At 33.8% G+C, this 21706-nt stretch overlaps 3 protein-coding genes across 6 annotated transcripts; 1 reads left to right on the top strand and 2 right to left on the bottom strand.

Moving 5' to 3' along the window:
- The first annotated feature begins 1569 nt into the window (after window positions 1–1569).
- Window positions 1570–7205, top strand: LOC120275419. Of its 3 annotated transcripts, XM_039281985.1 has the most exons (14): window positions 1570–1903; window positions 2783–2841; window positions 3184–3292; window positions 3422–3531; window positions 3728–3796; window positions 3918–4580; window positions 4736–5256; window positions 5331–5395; window positions 5485–5564; window positions 5756–5860; window positions 6083–6222; window positions 6289–6420; window positions 6507–6659; window positions 6778–7205. In XM_039281985.1, the coding sequence occupies exons 1-14, from the start codon at window positions 1762–1764 to the stop codon at window positions 6905–6907; spliced, it is 2478 nt and encodes an 825-aa protein (XP_039137919.1). In that variant the 5' UTR covers window positions 1570–1761; the 3' UTR covers window positions 6908–7205. The 3 variants fall into 3 exon arrangements, with proteins under 3 accessions (XP_039137919.1, XP_039137920.1, XP_039137921.1); XM_039281986.1 differs by lacking the exons at window positions 3184–3292; window positions 3422–3531; XM_039281987.1 differs by lacking the exons at window positions 1570–1903; window positions 2783–2841 and having other exon boundaries at window positions 3190–3333.
- LOC120275420 (calmodulin-binding receptor-like cytoplasmic kinase 2) lies at window positions 7168–10725 on the bottom strand. The gene is given in 7 exon segments (XM_039281988.1): window positions 7168–7719; window positions 8221–8519; window positions 8803–8892; window positions 9024–9078; window positions 9080–9193; window positions 9273–9550; window positions 10414–10725. Coding segments are annotated over 7 exon segments (1383 nt in total). The 5' UTR covers window positions 10640–10725; the 3' UTR covers window positions 7168–7398.
- Window positions 10726–12242: 1517 nt separating this feature from the next.
- LOC120275773 (probable E3 ubiquitin-protein ligase RHB1A) lies at window positions 12243–17908 on the bottom strand. Of its 2 annotated transcripts, none has more exons than XM_039282470.1 (5): window positions 17710–17908; window positions 15648–15743; window positions 13675–14095; window positions 13167–13276; window positions 12243–12619 (listed from the first exon to the last, which is right to left on the bottom strand). In XM_039282470.1, exons 2-5 carry the CDS (start codon window positions 15705–15707, stop codon window positions 12587–12589), a joined length of 624 nt encoding a protein of 207 aa, XP_039138404.1. In that variant the 5' UTR covers window positions 15708–15743; window positions 17710–17908; the 3' UTR covers window positions 12243–12586. The 2 variants fall into 2 exon arrangements, with proteins under 2 accessions (XP_039138404.1, XP_039138403.1); XM_039282469.1 differs by having other exon boundaries at window positions 15648–15748.
- Between the last annotated feature and the right edge of the window lie 3798 nt (window positions 17909–21706).

The following is a 21706-nucleotide window of genomic DNA, read 5'->3' on the forward strand; positions in this document are numbered from 1 at the left end:
TGAGTGTATATAAGATCAAGTTTTTAAAAAACATATACATTTTATAAAATTTATTTTTCTATTTGAAATTATTCCAATAGGTTGAATAATTAATTAATAATAATAAATAAAATTTTGAAATGCTAAAATTTATAACTATTAAATAATAAATAGTGAAAAAGGTCTTCCTTATGAATAGAATTTCTAGAAGTGTTGCCATATTTCTTATTAAATAATTTTAGACTTTGATTTGGACCCAACAACCTTATTCACATTTTATATTAAATTTTAATGGACCATGGACAATGCCATTTTATCTATGTCTATTAATAATATCTTCTCCTTCTTCATGTCCCTATCTTTATTTATTGAATAATCTTCTCAATAAATTATTATTTTTATTATTATTTGATATTTCTTAATAAAATTATCTATCAGCCCCTCTAAATTCAACTTCTTTAATAGGATCCTATAATTAATTTTCATAATTTATATTTTTTTTTTTCAAAGTTTTTTTTATAAATCATTCTCCACATTACCCGTGTTAACTTTTAATAAATCTGTGATTTATTCATTTTATTTAACTAGAAAAAAATTTATCTGTGATAAGCCTACTGAGATACAATACAAGTGATTAAGTCTAGAAGTAATTTGATAATTTTATATAATTTTAAAAAATAATATATAAAATAATACTAACTTTTAATGATATAAAAAATTTGTGAGACTTTTTTTTTATTTTAATAAAATGGAAATAGAATCAGAGGATCTTCTCTTGCTTTTCTCCTTCATGTTTCATTATTGTTAGATTTTCTTGTGTTTTCATTTATGTTGACTTGACTCTCATACAATGTGTTTTGCACATATGCCCTCCATAAAATTTCGAATTAATATATATACTCCTATATAGAAAATATAAATTTTTAATTTTTGACGCCATAGAATATATACAAAGATAAATTCAATAATTTCATACACATCAATATAAAACACTACAAAATAATAATAAAAAAAAACCATTAGATCTAATTCCAAACCAATATATATATATATATATATATATATATATATATATATTTTTGAAATCTGATAAATACATGGCGTTGAGTTAATCCACTATACAGGGGATATAAACACTCTATACAGAAGATAATATGTTGATAGACTAAAAAATCAATGACCAAAACAATATTTTAAAATTTAATAAAAAATTTAAATATAAATAATTTTTTTTTTTTTCGGCTCATTTAATGGACATAATATAATAAATTATCATATCTGGCTCTTAACCTTTTTTTTTATGAGCCAACAGTATATTATCTTATTATTAATTGACCCAATTTTATCCTCCGATCACTTAATAACTAATTTTATAAGAAAAATCAGAGTAGAAATCAATAATTTCTTATTTTCATCCAGTTTCATATCATATCAGATTATTATTATGTTTTTCACCAAAATAAAAAATAATATATATGTATTTATAAAAAAGCAATTTTAGCAAAATTTTATGAAAAAACCCTGAAATAAAATATATTTATAAATAAAGTTATCTCAGAAGTACTAAGTACGATGCTACCCATACAATAACCATTCTTTGTCGACATTCCGAACTCCGAGTTCGCACCTGCAAACATTCCTACACTTGTCCTCTCTGCTCTTCGAGGGCCGCCATGCCGGATTTCAATCCAAGGAGAGCATTAGGATCTTGAAAGCAGTCAGAGATTTGCGCAAAGATCTCACCTTTTTCTGTTTTTTTTTATTCATTTTTTATTTATTTTAATGGCTTCTTTGGATTGGAGATTCCTGCTGTTCTTTGGGTTGTTGTGGTTTGGATTCTCTGCTGCGCAAGTGCCTGTCTTGCTTTCCAGCTATAGCCACCCGGAGACATGGCTTCGGCCTTATGATTGGGCTTATTTGAGAGGTTTGTGCTTTGTTTACTAATTTGTTTTTGGGGGAAAGTTTGGGTTTTTGCTTGTTTTGATTGATTGGGTTCTGGCTGTTTATAGAGAGGTTAAGGATTGGGTTTCTTTGAGAGGTTTGTGGTTTGATTTTCTGTTCATTTTTTGTTAAAAGGTTGGATTTTTGTTTGTTTTTAGTGTTGTTTTTATTGATTGGGTTCTGTTTGTTTATAGAGGGAGTAAGGATTGGTGTTTTTTGGCTTCTTTTTTGGTTGATTTTGGTTTATAATGCACTTGGGAAGTCATTTGATTTTGTTTGTTTTTAGTGTTGTTTTGATTGATTGGGTTCTATTTGTTGATACAGGGAAAAAGGATTGGTGTTATTTTTTTTCCCCCTTGTTTTAGTTGATTTTGGTTTGTAATGCACTTGGAAAGTCTTTAGATTCTGTTTTGTTGTTTCCAGCGATGATAAAAGAGTAATTTTTAGTTTTTTTTTTCATTAAATTTGCAGGGAAATTGATGCTTTGGCATCTGCTTCATTTACCTTGTTTTTAGTTTCTGGAGGAAAAAGTGTTGATTTTTGTTCTCTCTTTTTCTTTTGAGACTCTTTGTCAATTGTTATAATTATAGCATGTAAAACATGTCGGAGTTTATGGAATTATTCACTTTTTTTTTTATTCTTTGATTCTATTATTCTTTGATTCCTTGATTTTTTTTTTTACTTTATCCATCAAAATTTGTTTCTTTTTTGTTTAAGTTTCTTGTTACACAATGTTTTGTAGTAATGAAATCACTACTTTGATCATATCAATTCAATGCATGAATTATTCTTTCAAAGCACTGATGATTGCTGGCTTAGGCTTACATTTCACTAAATTTCTCATTTTTATGCTTTCTTGCAGTTGATCTTCCCCCTTGGTTCTCTTCCATGGTAGTTACATTTGTTTCAAATGTAAACATTGTAAGTGCATCTCACAATAATATGATGACTCAATAACTTCTCTCTTAATAACTTGTTTTTGTTTTCCTGGAATGAATTATCTGATTTACTCAAAACCATCCAATTTGTTTATGTTTGTAATCTGCTTCTCTTCTTAATATCAAACACACAAAATGTTTAATCGCGGGAATTTGTATAACATCATTTTATTTCATTCTTTTTCTCATCTTTTTAATTCTTTGATCTTCTTTGTAATGTCTTTTTTTAAAAAAATAAAAATAAAAATTAAAAAAGGCTTTGCTGATACTGTTTGCATTTTTCTTAACCATTTTGCTAACAATGGTCAAGCTTTATATTTTATAGGATAAGGATAGTGCAAGACTTGTTCCTAAGAGTAAGCTTCCTGTAATATGCCTCAAAAGCGGCAGCCCTCCGCTTCTGGATATCTCAAGCACTTATCCCACCGATTTATGTATGTTTTCTTGATATGCTAAACATGTGTCTCATGGAACTGTAAAATTCTCATTCCCCTTTCACTTCCATTCATAATATGTGTGTGTGTGTGTGTTCTTGATATAGTTTCTTTGCATTTTTGGTGTAGTGTTAACTTTTCCCCTTAATGGATCTTTTGGAGCTTTCTATAATCTCAGCAGTTTGGATCTATGCATCCCATTTCAAGAAAACTTAACCCTGACATTAACCAATGAGCAGGTCAACAATTAACTTAGTTTCTGTTTGCTGCGTGTTAATATTTTTTAAATTTTGTTAGTATGTGCACTTATTAAATTGCTGCTCATGAAAGCTTATCCTGACATTCTGCACAATAATTGTTCCCTTTCACTGTGGTTATGATCTTATTTGGTTAATTAAAGTGAACAATGTCCAACCTGAAAGCTTAACGGTACAGATATCTCCGGGAGTTTTGTACTTTGGTTTCTTCAACGGCCTTGGACCTGAACGTACACAATCAAAGATGGTAAGTCATCCTTCCGTTAGCACATTTTGGTAGCTTGTTTTTCCTTTTTATCAGAGTTATATCATGATATATTATGATGGAGCCTGCTTTTAACTGAGAAATAAAAAATTCAATTTTTCAGATTAGTCGAGGCCAAGCATACAAGTTCAGTGCCAGGATCAATGTAGAAGGGTGCACTACCTCAACAATATGGGGTCCGTACTGCAATCAGACAATTGATTCGCCGTTTTGTTCGGAAACTTCTATTTTCAAGAATGTAAGAAATCTCTTAGGGTCGCAGTTATACCATCGGATAGGAAGTTTGAACCATCCGGTGAGCAGCAAAAGCCGTTTAGGTGGTGTGGTCGTCCGGAAACAAGAGGCATCAAATGCCAGCAGTGTGTTTGTGACAGCAGAAAGTCTAATCACATGCAACAATTCTTTTCAATCTTCATGCATTGGATATGGTGAATTTAAGTACTATAGTTTGGATATAGTTGGTATGACGTCGCAGTTCACTATTATGGCTACTGAGTTCAAATTGAGCGGAATGCTTCTTATGTGTTATGCTCGATACAATGCAATGCCACTTCATACTACTTATGATTACTCTGCTGATATAAGCAAGGATTCTCTAATTGTGAAATCTCCAAAAATTGGGCGTTGGTATATTGCAGTTCAAGCTGTTAATCAATCGAGCACGTACTCAAATTCCAGTGTTTGTTTTTCATTTATGTGGCAGTTGCAAGAATGCCTTGACGGAAAGGCTGGAGTCAATTGTACATGGGATTTGCACAAGCTTCAGGTAACATTTGCAGTCAAATTTAGTAGATATCTACCAAAAAATTAACTATGCTTTTGTTTATATATGTTTATATATTCTCGATAAATTTTAATTTCCTCTTCAAAACATTTGAAAGAATGAAGATTTATCAACCCCCTGAAAATGCCTTCATGCAGAGAATTCCAAGAAGAGGTTCGGGTGTTCCTTATGAATCTTATTATTTGCCTGTTGATGAAAATGAGTCTATCACATCATCTCCTTTTTCTATGGAGTCCCTTTTGAGCAATGCTTCGGTTAACAATGTTTCTTGGACATACTTCTCTCTGGAAATTCCACCGGGTGCCGCTGGAGCTAATATGCATGTCCAGTTGACCTCGAACACACAAGTTAATTATGAACTGTTTGCCAGATACGGTGGGATGGCATCTATCGATAATTGGGATTATTATGCAAACAGTACAAGCAGCCGCAATGGGTCAATGATTTCTGTGATAGATGATTCAGATAAAGGGCAAATTAACTTCTATATCTTGTATCCCCGGGAAGGAACTTGGAGCTTTGGATTAAAGAATACTCCTGAAACCCGTCAGAAATCTGAGACTGCCATGTCCATCGCTCTTGTCGGATGTCCAAGGCATTGTTCTTCTAACGGGGATTGTCGGTATTCTGTTGAAGGAAGCGGATTTACGTTTATAAGGTGAAAATTTTCATAATTTAATGTATATTTGTTTAAATCAGATTATTTGAACAACAGTACTCATTCCTTTGCAGTTATTGTTGGTGTGACCGTGATCATGGAGGGTTTGATTGCAGTGATGTGCTCGTCACTCGTCAAGGTGATCACATTTGTACACATGAAGGTGAATTGTTTATTCATTGGTTACAGAAAGTACTGACATCTTATTAAAATTTTTGATAAATTTAGGGCATATTTGGCAGTCAATCTTTCTCATAGCCTCAAATGCAGCTGCCATACTTCCTGCATATTCCGCTCTTCGACAAAAGGTGAGTCTCTTGATAATCTAACGTTGCTTTTGCTTATATCATATCATCATGTTATATTCAGATTTCTTAATTTTTCTCTGGTCTTTAATCCGAACTTAGTGATCATGTAAAAATGTGACAAACTAAAACAGACATGAATTCTTCCAAACTTAGATTTTTATTTGTCCAATTCTACGTTTTGTTAAGCACAGGCATTTGCAGAATGGGTGCTTTTCACGTCAAGTGGAATTTCGAGTGGATTGTATCATGCTTGCGACGTGGGCACGTGGTGCGTTCTCTCTTTCCGTGTATTACAGGTATATTATGTGATCTCTTATATTGTTTATACGACGCATATCAATCTTTAGTTTGATTTGAGGATAATGTATTTCAGACAGTAACTAATTTACAACAGCATTTTGGCCCTTAAATGGTAGTTTCAACTTAAATTTAAGTAATAACTGGCTGATGTTTATGAAAATATGAGCAAAATTTTAGTTCTTCAAACAATTGACAAAATATCGACTTTTTTTTTTCAGTTTATGGACTTTTGGCTTTCTTTCATGGCTGTTGTAAGCACATTCATCTACATGACCACAATTGACGAATCATTGAAAAGATCCATACACACTTGCATGTCGATTTTCACTGCTCTCTTAGCTGTGACTGGTGCAACCAGGTATTAAACTCATTGTAACAAATTTCGTCTTTTGAAGTTCAACATGTTTATTTTGATAACTCGCAGATCAGCAAATATCACTCTTGTCGTAGCGATCGGTACTCTTGGTCTCATCGTTGGATGGTTATTAGAGTACTCAACAACAAATAGATTCCGATGCTATTCTCTGCCAGAACTTCACTTGAATATGCCCGAAAGGTTGACAAGTTTACCCCGATATATATATATATATATAACCGGCTTCTCTATAGCTGTTTTTACAAATAAATTTTACGACAATGCAGATGGCTAAGTGTGAGAAACTGGTTTCATAATCTTATAAATACTCTGCGAAGGAGATTCCGATGGCTGTATTTGTTATCGGGATTTGTTGCTTTAGCGGCCGCTGCCATAAGTTGGAAACTCGAAACCAATCAGAGTTACTGGATTTGGCACAGGTATGATATCCTCGTAACTTCACCGTTCTTTGTATGCATGTTTATCGGTTTCTGTAATCCAAATAGATCAATGCATACCAATATACATATATTCATTCATCGATTCTTTCTTTGACAGCTTATGGCACATCACAATATACACGTCGTCCTTTTTCTTTCTATGTTCAACTGTTTTGAAGAGCACTGATGAAGATGAACAACCGCATTACGAACTTACACGGCAGAACTCCGCCTCAAGACTCGAATAAAAAAAGCATAGTTCTCATAAACGGAATTCCATGCTCTCCATGGTATTTATCGTGTTGAGCTATAATCAAATGAGAATTGATCACGGCACTAAAAGGAATTATCGTTGTTTACAATGTTGACAAGCAGTCTGCTGGAAACCAGTGAAGACTGTTAAGCAGAAATATCATAAGGCGCGATGTCGCTTGTATATATCATAACAAATATTGTGATTCTTCAATTATATGCCAACATTTCTATGTAGAGTGAATTGTATTATTAATTCAATGGAAATCAAATAAATGCAATCCTTCATTTCTAGAACAATTTGTCTTACAATGAAATACAATTTTCAATTAACATACAGATTCCATCAGTTTGTCATATGAACAGCAAAGAGCTTCTTGATATAAATGTACTCACATGACCCTATCATATAAATATACACTCAATTCTTTACTTACAATGTGTATATATATATATATATATCTTGCAAACTAAGTAAAACACAAAATCAATAGGGAAAACATGCAGGAGAAATCAGCAGCTGCAGCATTATTAACACTTCAATGTGATCGTGTGCGATCTTCTCATTCATCGAGGACCTCATTCGTGGGCAGGGTGGATCTGATGACAAGAGCTCACGGTAATCCTTACGAATGCTCCATAAGATTTCTGCACACCTCCTCATGCTTGGTCGGGATTGTCGAGTTGGAGCTAAACACTGAAAAGAGAGTTCGAGGATCTTTTCCAATGCAAGATTAGCTGCTGGAGTCGGAAGAAGATTCGAGTCTAATGTCTGAAGAGCATTCCCTTCGGTAAATTTCTTCATTGCCTATGGTCAGAGTAGATTTATGAGAATGAGCATTAAAAAAATTAGCTATTACAGACTATTTTTTGCACATTTGTTTATACTTTGTGGTGAATAACAGAAAATGTGAAATGTTTCATACATAGATGCATGTGATGCAAATATATATGGTCATGTATGAATGAAACTCAAAGGAATATGATCATTCCTGATATGTCACTGAAGATGGTCATTGGTTTCAATGTTACAAGGTAAAAGTGCACTTTTGCTCTTTGAACTATGCCTAAAAATTCTTTTGGTCACTGAGAACAAAAAAAATTTCGTTTTGATTCAAATCAAACCTGCTCATTTTTCATTGTAGGGACAATTCCAACATCCTAGTTAAAGGACTAAACTGAACTTGTTTTTAGGCCCAAGGATCAAAGTGAATATAGAGGTATAGTTCAAGGAAACATATTTTTATAAAAGTTGGACCAAAACAAGTCTTGTAGAAGGAGGATATAGATGTTATAAATGAAAACATACCCATTTCGCTGTAATGCGTTCCACGATTTCTCTTTTTGTTTCAATAGGACGCCTCCCAGAAACTAACTCCACCAACAAAACACCAAACGAGAATACATCACTCTTGTCGGTAAGTTGATAAGTTCTGAGGTACTCCGGGTCTAAATAGCCTGCAGTTCCTTTCACTTGGGTTGAAACATGGGTAGCATCACCGTCAGTAGCACCAAGCCGAGCAAAACCAAAATCAGCCACCTTTGCTCTAAGAGTGTCAGTAAGAAGAATGTTGGATGATTTAATATCTCTGTGGATGATTGGATGATCTGCATGACAGAGAGCATGTTCAATCATGGTAGGAATTAGTTTATGTGCAATATCAAAATTTTTGCCACAACATTAAACCAGTTTCACTGATTGTTTATAGATGTCTAACACAAATTGATAGTTACCACAACAATCTTGTTCTTGTACAATTGGAAAACTCAAATCATTAATAAGTACACAACTAGCCACACGCTGGTTATTGATTGCTGTTAAGTGATTGTTTTAATTATGGTTATATTATGCACATAATGAGTACTTGCACATTGAATTCTTCGATTGTACCTGAGTACATGTGGAGATATGTGATAGCATGAGCAACATCAATCGCAATATCCAGCCTTGCAGCAAGGTCAAGAGGTTTTCCCTTCAAACCTGGTTTATCATTGAAATTAACATCAAACTACATGTCATCTCAATGAATTAAGCCTAGATATCAGAAGCAGTAGAAATGACGGAAAATATGACTGTAAAAATTGTAAGGAAGCAAACATAAAATAGCTTACAATCAAGATGTTCTCTAAGAGTTCCATTAGGAACATACTCAACAACTACAATCTTTCTCATCCCCATGTTCCAAAAATCCGAAGAACTTGACAAGGTTCAAATGCTCAACTTGCGCCATTGTCTTGATCTCGCTTTGAAATTCCACACCAAGATGACTATCATTCAGAGTCTGCGAAAATCAATAACAATTCTCCATAAAAATCAACACATACTCAAATTTTGGCATTACAGTTCAGTTTTTATCTGACCTTTTTCGCCCGCTTGACAGCAATGAAAGTGCCATCTTCAAGCTTCCCTTTATACACAGTTCCAAACCCTCCTTGCCCAATCTTGAGTGAAGCTGAGAAGTTCTTGGTTGCGCGGTTGATTTCAGTCATTGTGAATTTCATCGTTCCAGGTTCCTTTTGGGAACTGTATCCTTTTCCACTGTATCCTCTTCCACTACCAAACATTCCAAGCCGGCCTAAGTTCTTCTTGTCAACACCATGGGTGCTTCCATGGACGCTCACAGATGGTGCTGCAATTGCTAACATATATTATTAAATCACAAAGAGTTGAGCAACATCTTAAAATGAAATAAACCTCTATCTAAAAGCTACCAAGAGGAAACAAACCCTTGACACTAAATTTAACCAGAAGATGCACCAATTAATGGAGTCACAGTGAGGTGAGTATTAACAACGAATAGATCGATTTGAAGAGAAAAAAAAGACACTGATTTAACAAAAAGGTGCACCAATTTACAGAGTCACAAAAAGGAAAGAATGAAAACAAAGAACAGATGGATTTCACAAGGAAAAAAGCGCTAAATTATACTAAATCAGATGAAAAACACATCCAAACCTTAAATTCGACCAAAAAAATGCAGTGATTTATGGAATCATATAAAGACAAGCATGATTAAAGGATGGATGGATACACAAATTGCTGAAAAGCACATCTACAACCTTAAAATTCAACCAAAAAACATGCACCAATTTATAACATATCAGCAAGAGAAGAATGAACAAAGAATAGACTGATACTCAACTAGCTAAAAGAACACATCTAAAACCCTAAATTCAGCCAAAAGATCCACCAATTCACATAATAATCTCAAAGAAAGAATGAGCAAAGAATAGATGGATTTGAAAGAGAAAAAAAATGCACCCAATTTATGAAATCACAGAAAAGCAACAACGGAGAAAGAACATTGTGCTCAACCAGCTCAAGAACACATCCAAAACCCTAAATTTTACTAAGATACATCAATTTATGGAATCAAATCTAAAGAATCCACTCCCTAACATGAAAATTATAGAGTAAGACTACAAATGCTCTTCAAAACGAACAAAATCCACATTTTTTTTCCAACCAAAAACTAAGATCTGAAATCGAAATCACACTTACAAGATTGGTATCTAAACCCATCGCCGGGGTTCCCCGTCGGCAAGTGGGGCTCCATCGGAACAAAGCACGAGCCGATCGCGCGCGCCGCGATCTGGATCGGGTTCCGGCTGGAATCCGATCGCTTACTGCCAGACGACGAGGAGGAGCTCGAGCTCTGCGAGAACTCCCAGGGCTCCGGCGTCCTCACCCCGCCTGATGAGCTTCCCCGGCTTCTGGAGCTCCTCATCGCCGGCGAAGTCGCAAGTCCTCTCGTTGCCGGCTTCCCAACAAATATCACCCAAAAAAATGGCGCCTTTTAAAGTGCGCCGATTCGTAACTACGTTTCACTGGTATTCGCTAACGTGCGCTTTATGGTGCGTTTTCGCGGTCTTCTGGCGATAAGTCAATCGTTTGACTTTGGTTAAGGATTCGCTGTGGAGCACTGAACAGGATTTTCGAAGATAAAGTGTGCATTAACACGTGGCGTGTTTGGGTAAAAATCTGGGAAGTTACCCAAACTTTACTCGTATTTCAATTTGAATACTAAACTTTCAATTTATATCACCCTATTTTAATTTGATTTCAACAAAAGATACTTGATTGATTTTGGTGAGAAATGTTTGATATGAACATCGGATAAATCATTGGAAGTCATTCGAATAAGTCATATGTTAATATAGACTAGTCACGTCACCCTTATGTCAGTATAAAATTTAATGGTACTTCGAAGTAACGTGGTTAGTCCATATCAACATATGATATGTTTAAATGTCTTCCCATGGTTTATCCAGGTGTATATTTAATAATTTCATCAAAATTTATTATGTAACTTTTTATTAAAATCAAATTGAAGTAAAATAATAAAAAAAATACAAATTGAAAGTTTGGTATTTAATGAAATATGGGTATAGTTTGGTCGGCTCTCAAAATTTTTACCTGGGTGTGTTTTTGAGAGAATTTTAATGTTTTTTTTTTGTGATTCTGTGACACGTCAGCATGTTACACGTGGTGTGATTTGGTTGGTTAGACCTTCACTTTGGAATGTTTTAGCGACTTGTAGTCAAGTCAAATGAACAATGTCTTGTGCATTGAGATAAGTGTTTTATTTATTTATTTATTTATTTTTGGAAAAACCTCTCAGTTTTTGACCTGGAAATGATGATGGAATTTAAAAAAAAATGTATTCTTTTTTATTTAGTTGACCAATTTGGTTTTTTTTTAGTTATTTCTTGTAAATTATCCATTATCAATTTTATTTGAGGTGTACTGCAGTTCATGTTTTGTTGATTGTGTTTATTTTAAATAAATAAAATAAAATAAATATTGCCTATATATATATTAACTCTGAGCATGAATCTATAATTAAATAAAAATATAGCAAAAAAAAAAAAGATTAAATTTAAAGTGGATGTAAACACATAGAAATATAGAACGCAAGCACACTGAATTGGGAGGGAAAGTTTGTGCATTTATCTCAAATAATCTAATAAAAATTTACTAGAATTTATATATTAATTGAGGAAAAAATAATATGATTAACAAGTATTGGAGGTATTTGCATAATTTTGTACTTATAAGATATAAAACTTATAATATTTATTTTCAATATTTTTTTCCTAGATAAAAATTATAATTAATTTTTTAAAAAGTTTTATATTACATCCAAGTCAATATATTTGATTTTATAATTCAATCAAATACCTCATGGCTTTGAATAACAAGCACTGAAGTTTCCTAGCATATACCCAGCAAGAATGCTGTGATCATATAGAATTTTAATATTCAGGTGTATTCAAATGTTAGAAACTTTGATGATTTAATAATAATAATAATAATAATAATAATAATAATAATGATAATGAAATATTTATATGTTCAGAGAACATCATTCAATATGCCTAAAAAGACAAGATAACAGTTCACATTGAGTAGAGATCAATAGCTATACAAAGAAGGCTACAAGCCTACAATACTTCTCTTTTCTTTTCTGTTTAAATTTTTCTAAGCAATCTCTGACCTTTCTTTTCTATTCTCTGACTATGAAAGAAATATCAAGAAGAAAAAAAGAGCACTACCAGTTTTTTTCGACAGTATCGATCAAATGCCGCGGCAGCATAGAACTACTAGAAACATGCTTGGTTACTAAATCATCGCAAGATTTCATCAGGATGTAAATTTCTGTCACTTTTTGGTTCTACTCAAAAAAAGCTTGGTCGAGCATTGTTATCTGCAAGGATGTATTCAACAGCTTACTGACAAGTTCTAGCAAAAGCCGAAGAAAACACAGATAAAATGCATGCAAACATGGTTTATACTTTCTTTCCTATGCTCACACAAATTTCATAACCTTAATACTTCATTACAATCATTGTAAAGAAGTTGAGTTGATATTCTTGAACTCAGAAGTGGGTCAATTTGATCTCCAAACTAAAAGAAAGAAATAAAAGGGACTAAATTAACCTACTTTAATATTATTAGTTTCAAGAACTATCTTTGAACACTTTTCTTAATTCAGTGACCAAATTGAGTGATGCTGTCCTAACACTTTGAATATTTAAAAGAGCAATAGAGGGATATTTTACTGTAAAAAATCTTGTTCTTGCTGTTATTATATGAGAACCATTGAGGATAGCTTGTGAAATGCTATTGTTAGAATTGGTGGTAGTTTGTCAATCAATATTTCGATGAACTGGTGATGTGGAACACTTCTAGTGTAAAGTAGTAACAAAGGATTAATGATATAAACAAGAGCGAAATTCAGGAAAAGCACAAACCTTGTCGCATACAGGGCAAGTATCACTTCTCTCCATCCATTCAAGAATGCATGCCAGATGAAAATGGTGTTCACATTTTGTGATTGTCTGAGGATTCTCAAAATTGTATTCTGTAGGACAAAAAAAGTTGATCAAATTTCCTGTTTGACTTGTCTCTAACATGCAGGCAATCACTCTTAAATACAGATCTGAGGAATGCAGACCGGGAGAAACAACCGTAGAAAATTTGACAAAGAAGTTACTTTTGTAAGAAAAATAATTCAAGATGACTCTAGTAGAGGTGCCAAATGCTCACAAAGAAAATCAAAGCCAGTCTATATTCCTTTGAGTCTAAACATGAAAATTGATAGTCTCCTGATAGTTTAAAGCAGTATCTGGTAATTTTAATGAAAATTTTCTATGTCAGTAAGAAGGACATAATCAAGCAGGAACAGTCATCATTTGCCAGAACCAAGAAAGAAAAGATGTTAGTTCCTCCTGCATACAATGAATAAGGTTGGTTTCTTACCTTCAAGACAAATGGGACAATCATCCTCCTCCTCATTCACTTCCAAAGAAACAGGGTCACAAAATTTTGATGGTTCATCCTCGATCACCTTGACAGTAGCACAGCCATCATCAGTTCCACTCTTGCAGTCAGACCCTTTCAAACTCTTGGATATATCTGAACCTTCAGATACATCACCACAGACAGGCTCTCTTGGAGGCAGTAAATCTGCCGGTTGCATATGATCAGGCTTGTTGCCACAATTCTCAAAACTTGCGAGCAAAGTTCGCGGGCATGCCAAATCCACATCATAAGGCAGTGGAGAAGGAGGTGCTCGGTAAGTGTCAGGAATTGATGTATCCAAATTTGTATTAACAAGAAGTCCAGTAGAGACAGAAGATGTGACATTGGCAGAAGATACAGGTTCTGACGTAGGAGGACACTGCAAGGAAAGAAATATCAGAATTATAGGATATACACATTCAACAAACAAGGCCTAAGCAAAGACATTAAAGGATATACACAATCTTCCCATTCAACATTTTCTTCGCCCCATTTGGCTTTACATAGCTCACAATTACGACCATTTGCTGTAAGTTTCGGTAGAAGCTCCTTTTCTTGTTTCACTATTGTTATTTCCCACAGAATTATAGTTTCATAGCATTATTCAACATTTAAAATTTGGAAATAATCCTCACTTAGCAAGATAAAGAGTAGGCTGCATCAGAATCAAATTTAAAGTAATCTGAATCTAATACCAGATCTGGAAATAGGTACAAGGAGAGGGTTGTTAGTCTTCTTTTATGCATCAATTGAAATAAGAGCCAACTCTAAATGTTTCAGCAAGATCAAGAAAAGACACAAAAGATACATGAAAAAATATAGAAGCACAATAGCTTAAAGTAAATGGCGAGAAAACATCCTCCTAAGGTCTTGCTTGACCATAGGAGAAGAGTTGACAATATCATCAGCCCATGTTAAAACACGCATGGCATGTGACACAAGAATTATTATTTGCATCTCCTGGTGAATTTCCTTCACCTAAACACCCAATATTTCAACACATTGTTCTCCCATAAGCAGCATCTTTCTAATTCTCCCAAGAGCGGAAGGCAAATCTCCTCGCAAATAGAAATAATCAATTTGTTGTATAAAAACAAATGTCTTGTTAGATGATTACAATACGCAGGCATACATCAGGTGCAATTCTTTTGGCATGAGAAAAACTATAGTGCCTTGCAAATTTGTTAATATGTAACATTAAGTGATCATTCATTATTTACAGTGAAAGTGCCCAGTATGCCCTGCCTCTGTGAACCAAAATAAAAACAAATACAAAAGGGAAAAGAAATGAAAATTGTGTAAATGACAAGGGCAAAGGTTTCACAATGAAACAAGAGTCGGGCACTAATGAAAAATAAGAAGCCCTAACAGCCATTAACTCATAAGTCATAATCATAGAGATCTAACATGACATTAAAGCTTTATAAATGAAATAAAACCACAGTTAGAGTTCATTTAGGAAGCAATGCATATGTGATTCACATGTACCTGGAACTAATGTCTTCCCACATAAAAAGGGTCTGGCTGGCATGCCCTATCCCCATACCAGAGAACTTATGTTCTATTTTTTGGTTGCAATTAAGTGCAATGATGCAATTCCAACTCATGTGTTAGTGTGACAAGAATGCCTTGAGAAGAGTGTACAAAATGCCAAATTTTGACTTGGCATATGAGTAAGCATCCTTCACAGTCAAGTCGGCCATTCACATCCACCACATGAATCAAATACCTAATCGGGTCACTTCCACAACAGTTAAACTTACAATACCCCTCCTTGTTGCATAACACGGGACTCTTAAATATAAGGGGAATGTAAAGACACCAACATATCATTGTTCAAAAATTAAGTTCAGACATAGTTAAAATCAGCAATAGCAATATATGTCAATATGGACTTATTATTTGAAAGAAAAGAGGGAGAATTCACGCACATATAAGTAAATTGGCGTCCTATCCATCTCAGCCCTTCTGGATGACACGCAGCAACCCATTTCTTGTATCTTGGATTTTCAAATTTGTTGTCCCACCTGAACTACAGGATGTTGGCAAATTGGTCCCCATAATATGAGGTTAGAGATCTGAAGGCTAATAGAGCTTAAGCACATGCATATTAGTCTTTCCATACCACACAAAACCAAGGAACATCTGCACAAAAAACATAACAGACCAGATTTTCTACCTCCCAGGGAAAGTTAGTTAAGAGGAAATCCTGCAAATCTACATGCAAAGAACAACAAGAGGTAGAGTGGAAACCCTAAACAGGTTATCTGAACTTGTTGAAATTGTAAAGAGAGCAAACAGAATGTTAGAGAAGAAGAACAGGGACCCAGACGTCAGATGTTTCACATTAGGGAATCAATTCATCATAATGTTTTTATAACAGATACATGTGTCTACTTATCAAGCCATAAAAGTGAAGTGCTCTAAATTTCTCACTAATGAAAGGAAGGTCCCCTATACTATAGTACAAAGCATGCGCCAGACAATCAGCAAACTGATATCCAGGAATAGACCCAAGTTCAGCTTGAGGATGACATCACAAAGGACCAGATGGCTGCTGATCGAATATGAAGTTTCGGTGACAACTGTGCAGATTTCTAACAAAATTATGACGGAAGATTTGCAATATACATGTTATATTAGAATCTATTAAGTGCATTAAAAATAGTTAATTGTATTAGGTCCTCGCCAGAAATAATATTCCCATGGTTCTACAATGGTTAACATGAAATCAATGGTCAATAATACTTTACAAATCATGTTGACATACAACACTTCACAATTTGGAGTCCTATTTGGGCAAAGAAGTGCAAAAATAGAACACATATTTCATCAATTGCATTTACCATGTAAGCCAAACACAATCTGTGTCCTGCTTGATCAGGAGATTCGGGGAAAAAACAATAAATTTGGTTCCAAAGCAGTTGCCTAATTAAGTCCTTCTGTGATTTGACAAGTTTGAACACCTTTATTATGCAGATCAGCAGATGATTTAATTGGGCAAGCTAAGGATATCTTCGGTGAAGCAGACTAATTCAGATTAATAAAGCAAGTTGAGTCTAGAAGTACAACCCAAATTTTCTACTTCTTTCTCTCCTTTCAATAATTGTTTTACTTCTTTTAATCGTCATCTAAATCACAAAAAAAGTGCAAAACCTAAGTTACATGCACCCATATGTGCAACACATAAAATGTGTGTGCAAATGTCAACTGTCATCTCGCAAATCGGCTGAAGCAGCACCCATTTATTCTTTTCAATTTTTCATGTCTTGCTCCACCACTCTCCCATATCCAAGACCAAATCACCAAATACCAATCTTTAACACACTATAGCTAAATTCAGCTTAAACTTACTTTGCTTCCACCCTCAGGAAAATGAACACTTTGAAACTAGTGTACTAAAGACTTCATCACAGTATATACATACATACATACATACACACACACAAATACACACATATATTATATTATAAAAAAAGAGAATAATGTTAGAAAACACACATTTCTTTTTTTCCTTTTCTTGTTTAACTTTTCTGAGTTTGCTATACATCACTCTTCCATATCTAAGATCAAATCACCAAACACCCATCAATAAACAGAAGATGGCTAAATTCACTTAAAATTATTGTACTTTTTACACACAAGAAAATAACCAACTTCAATTAACATTCAAAGTAAAGACTTCATCTCCAAACATATATACAGCCAAATTCTTTCACAACAAAGAGAATAATGTACGAAAATCAATATTCTTATACAGAAAAACCTCAAATGAACTGCACATCGTTTCTCTACTGGCAATCCAACCCATGGGAGCAAACAATCCAATCCAATCAATCCAAAAACAGAATTCTTCCTAAAATTCAATCATCTAACAAGCAAGTATGAACAGTCACACATCACAACAACCATCAAAATCGAATCAGCAAAACACATAAACCCTAGCAAAACAAAACAACAACTCATAAAAGCAAAAACAGGATCAAAATTTACCAAAAAATTGGGCGAAATCCACCAAAAACCCAGCCGCTGAAGAAGCAGAAGGGGGCCTCGAGCTTTCCCTTCTTCTCCTCCGATCGGAATCGAGGGTTTCCGGAGAGAAAGAGAGAGCTCGAAGACGAAGCTCCAGCGAGAGAAAAAAAAGGAAAAAGAAGGAATTCGCGGTGGGGTATCAAAAACACACGAAAACGAGTTCTTAGTTTTCGTGTTCCGTGTTTTCTCGCTTTTTATATATATTTATATATTATTTATTTATTTATTTGATTTTTTTTTTCCGATATGCCCTTATTCCCAAATTGCCCCTCTATGCAGGAGGTTGACGAGTATTTGGAATTTACACGTGGCATCATTATATGGATGCAATCTGAGAATGAGATCGTGAATCTGACGGTCCAGTTTGTTTCTACGGTTGTTTCACATAAAACTTTAATAAAAAAATATAGAGAAAATATCATCTAAATTAATATTTAGATGATGTTTTTTAAGTATATTTGACTGGGAGCTATTATATCATGATCTAATAATAGCTCACAGTGTTGTTTTGTTTTTAGAACTGTTATACACTTATTACTACTTTACATGAATCATTATAACTGTTAAAAATAAATCCAATAATTACTATAGCGCCCGTTGGTTTTAAATTTAGAGATGTTGGTTTTAAATTTAGAGATGTCTCTTATTGATATGCATATATATATATATATATATATGTCACAATGTAATGCGCTTGCTAGGCTGCTACCCATACATGCTTTTGAAGCATACTCAATCAATTACAATTCCATTGTTGTTAACTAGAAAACTATTCTATATAATTTATTTGAAATTAAACTTTTATTCATTTGGATTTATACTTTTCTTTACAATTCAACAACTTAACCACCGAATTGTTCTGTATAATTTATTTTAAAATTTATTTATTATATATATATATATATTTGAGTCTATACTTTTCTAAATTTTTTTAAAAAACTTACTAGGTTACCCATCTCTCACTAGTTAATTAAATGTCACATTATTTAACCTAGATTATTATTATTTATTAGGATGTTATATTTCTCGGCCATCCTATTTGCTTTGACAGTAGCATTGTTAGTTGTAGTATTGGAAGCCACTTCAGAGGCATGCACATGCAAATGAGTTAATACATCAACCCACATATACTCTCATATCTGCATGAGCTAATGTTCGAACTCACCTCTTTATCAAGCACACAAACCCCTTTCTTAAGAGATTTTGATGTTGATAGATCAAAAGATTTTTAGCATACCCATAAAAATATTGCTAATGGTTCATTATTTATTTGTGTGTATATATATATATATATGTATAGAAAAAAATATTTGCCACCCAAAAAAAGTAAAAACATAGCAATATAGGTAAACATCAACTGGGTATATATCCAAAATTACTGTTTTTTAAGAATGTTTGAAAACCGTTAGATGTAATCTAATGGTAATTATTTTGTATAGAGCATTGTGCAAAATTAATATTATTTTATGCATAATTATGGTTTGATACTGTTCAACATTTTTGTAACTGAGATGATGGTGATCATTAGATGTAAATCTAACTGTATGTCCTTATTTCTAGAGACATCCCTAGATAATTTGCATGGGATATATATATATATATATATGACAATATGTTTTTTGGGGGCGTCCCCAAAAAACATATCTAGGGATGTTCCCACAATAGGGTTAGTGATGTTAATCCTGTTGTATCCTGTCATGATTTAGACCTCGGGCCTATTTAGATTTTTATGCTTGCATTAGTGGTAAAATTGTCATTTAGCAATAGTGGCATTTTGCATGTTTGCATAGTAGCTTTTATGTGAAAAATTGGGTTAAGAGGGCAATTAGGTCATTTCCTATATATTAAAAAAAAAATGAATGAGAGAAACCAACCTGGCTTCTTCTCCTTCATTTCTTTCTCTTTGTTTCTTGTTCGGACGACCCTAACCTTAGAAGAAACTTTTTTTCCGGCTAGAATTTCCGGTGAACTCAAATACCAAAACCCTTCCTCTCTCACTCCTGAATCTGGTAAGCCTTAGATCTAATGTTTTTATTTTATATTTCTCCTGTATTTCCTTGTTTTTAGAAATATATAAAAACTTTGAATTCTCCATGGATTTGGTGATTTATAGGCTCAAATTGAAGCCAATGATTTATGATTCATGTATGAGAATGTTGTTGAAGAAATTTTTTTATTTAGTGTTGTAAATTGGGAGAAAACCATAGTATAAGGTTCGGTTTTACTATAACAACTTCGAAGTTACTGTAGCACCGAAAATTTTGAGTCTTTTCTGGCATTTCTTTGGTCCACATTGAAGCTCTTCTTATCCTGAACTCATTGGAACCAGGTTTACTCCATTCTGAAGTCGTTTGGGTCCAAAATGACAATGTTTTGCCCTAAAACCCTAAGGTTTCGTATTAGACATGTATAATTGTATTTTCATGCATTTTCTTTTGGCCATCATTCTTATGTTCATTAGAATGTGGATTCCCTGCTTGTATTTAGGTGGCAAAGCATCCTCTAAGGGGAAGGAACTCGCCGAACAGTGAGCGCGTCTCAGGACGAGATGACTGGTTCTATGAGTGGTTAAATTTATAATTGCATAGATTTAATAAGAGTACTAAAATATTTTTTTCATGTGTTTTATCACATAAATTTGATGATAAATTGGTTTCCTTGATATATATTTTGTGTACGAATTTACTTGAAATTGTTAAACCTAGAATGTTTATATCTATTTATTTTGAAAGAAACATGTTTACTTGCATTCCCGTATTTATATGCAAATGGAATATGGTTTGATGTATATTTCTGTATTTATATGCAAATGGAACATGGTTTGATGTACATTTCTTTCTTTAAACATTGTATGATGGATTCTTTGATTTGGAAATTTGGAAAGAATTATATTGTGGTATTCAGTTTTGATGGTGACGGCGGACTTTAGTCCGACACTGCAGTATGGGGTTCCACGGTCCGGCCTGATGGGAGGCGGCGTGGTTAACTTTGGTTTACCCTGGTCAAGAGGTGCGTGGAGCCATTGACAGGGGGTTCTTTATATGTGAGAAACCCGGGGTCACCACACGGGGATCTCAGTGGCTAACACCAAGGAAAGACAACATTTTTAAATTTTAAAAAAAAGTTTTAAAAACATCTTGGTGGTCCCATAGCTAGTCGCGGTCATGATTAGCGTGGGAATTGTTTTAGGCCAGCATGTATTTTAGAGCTATGTTCATTGTGTTTTAAAATGTTATTTTCTCTTTGATAAACCTTGTGTTATTTATTAATATGTTAAATACTTGGAATTGATTTTATATATTATTATTCGTGTGGAATTATTATTTGAAATACTTTATCACTCTATTTCATCTATGTTGACACCATTCACTGGGTAACATCTATTACTCACCACTCCCTTTCTTCTATCTTTTCAGACTGCGACGTTGGACAGAGTTGTGCTGTGCAACAGTAGAGTGATTTATCTGTTCTTCTTGTTTAGGTTTATAATAGTATGCATGTAAAATTTATGGATCCACTAGACTTGACCTTTATATGTTGTTCATGTATTTGTATTTTCTGGTTGTATCCGAAACCTTGGTTTGTACTGTTGTTGATGCTACTTGTGTTTAGGGTCCCTAGTATCAGGGAACCCTATTGTGATCTTGTTATTATTTTGTCATCTAGCTATGTAATTGTGATAACAGGTTTATATTGAGCCTTACGGTGACCTGAAGGTGGGGCCATTGTGGAACCCAGTTCTTGTCGTTGTGGCGGTTGCCACGTGCCCGGTTAGATTCGGGGCGTGACAAATCCTACCTCTAGGGCTATATTTATAATAAAACAATAATTGTTAGATGATGATTTAACAATTGTTGTGAGATATCCCTCGATTACTGATCCTCTCTCTCTATATATGTATAGAGTCAGTCTTTTACTAATATCAGTAAATAAGAATTCTATGAATGTTCGCATTTAG

Source organism: Dioscorea cayenensis, chromosome 14, assembly GCF_009730915.1.
Source record: "Dioscorea cayenensis subsp. rotundata cultivar TDr96_F1 chromosome 14, TDr96_F1_v2_PseudoChromosome.rev07_lg8_w22 25.fasta, whole genome shotgun sequence".
Classification (NCBI taxonomy): Eukaryota; Viridiplantae; Streptophyta; class Magnoliopsida; order Dioscoreales; family Dioscoreaceae; genus Dioscorea; species Dioscorea cayenensis.

Excerpts from the sequence above, each read along its gene's own strand:
- LOC120275419 (XM_039281985.1), top strand. The coding sequence starts at position 1,762 with ATGGCTTCTTTGGATTGGAGATTCCTGCTGTTCTTTGGGTTGTTGTGG. Across the intron at positions 1,904-2,782 it reads TGATTGGGCTTATTTGAGAG|TTGATCTTCCCCCTTGGTTC; the intron begins GTTTGTGCTTTG and ends GCTTTCTTGCAG. Across the intron at positions 5,861-6,082 it reads TCTCTTTCCGTGTATTACAG|TTTATGGACTTTTGGCTTTC; the intron begins GTATATTATGTG and ends TTTTTTTTTCAG.
- LOC120275773 (XM_039282470.1), bottom strand. The coding sequence starts at position 15,707 with ATGGGTTGCTGCGTGTCATCCAGAAGGGCTGAGATGGATAGGACGCCA. Across the intron at positions 14,096-15,647 it reads GGACGCCAATTTACTTATAT|TGTCCTCCTACGTCAGAACC; the intron begins GTGCGTGAATTC and ends CTTTCCTTGCAG. Across the intron at positions 13,277-13,674 it reads TTGTCCCATTTGTCTTGAAG|AATACAATTTTGAGAATCCT; the intron begins GTAAGAAACCAA and ends TTTGTCCTACAG.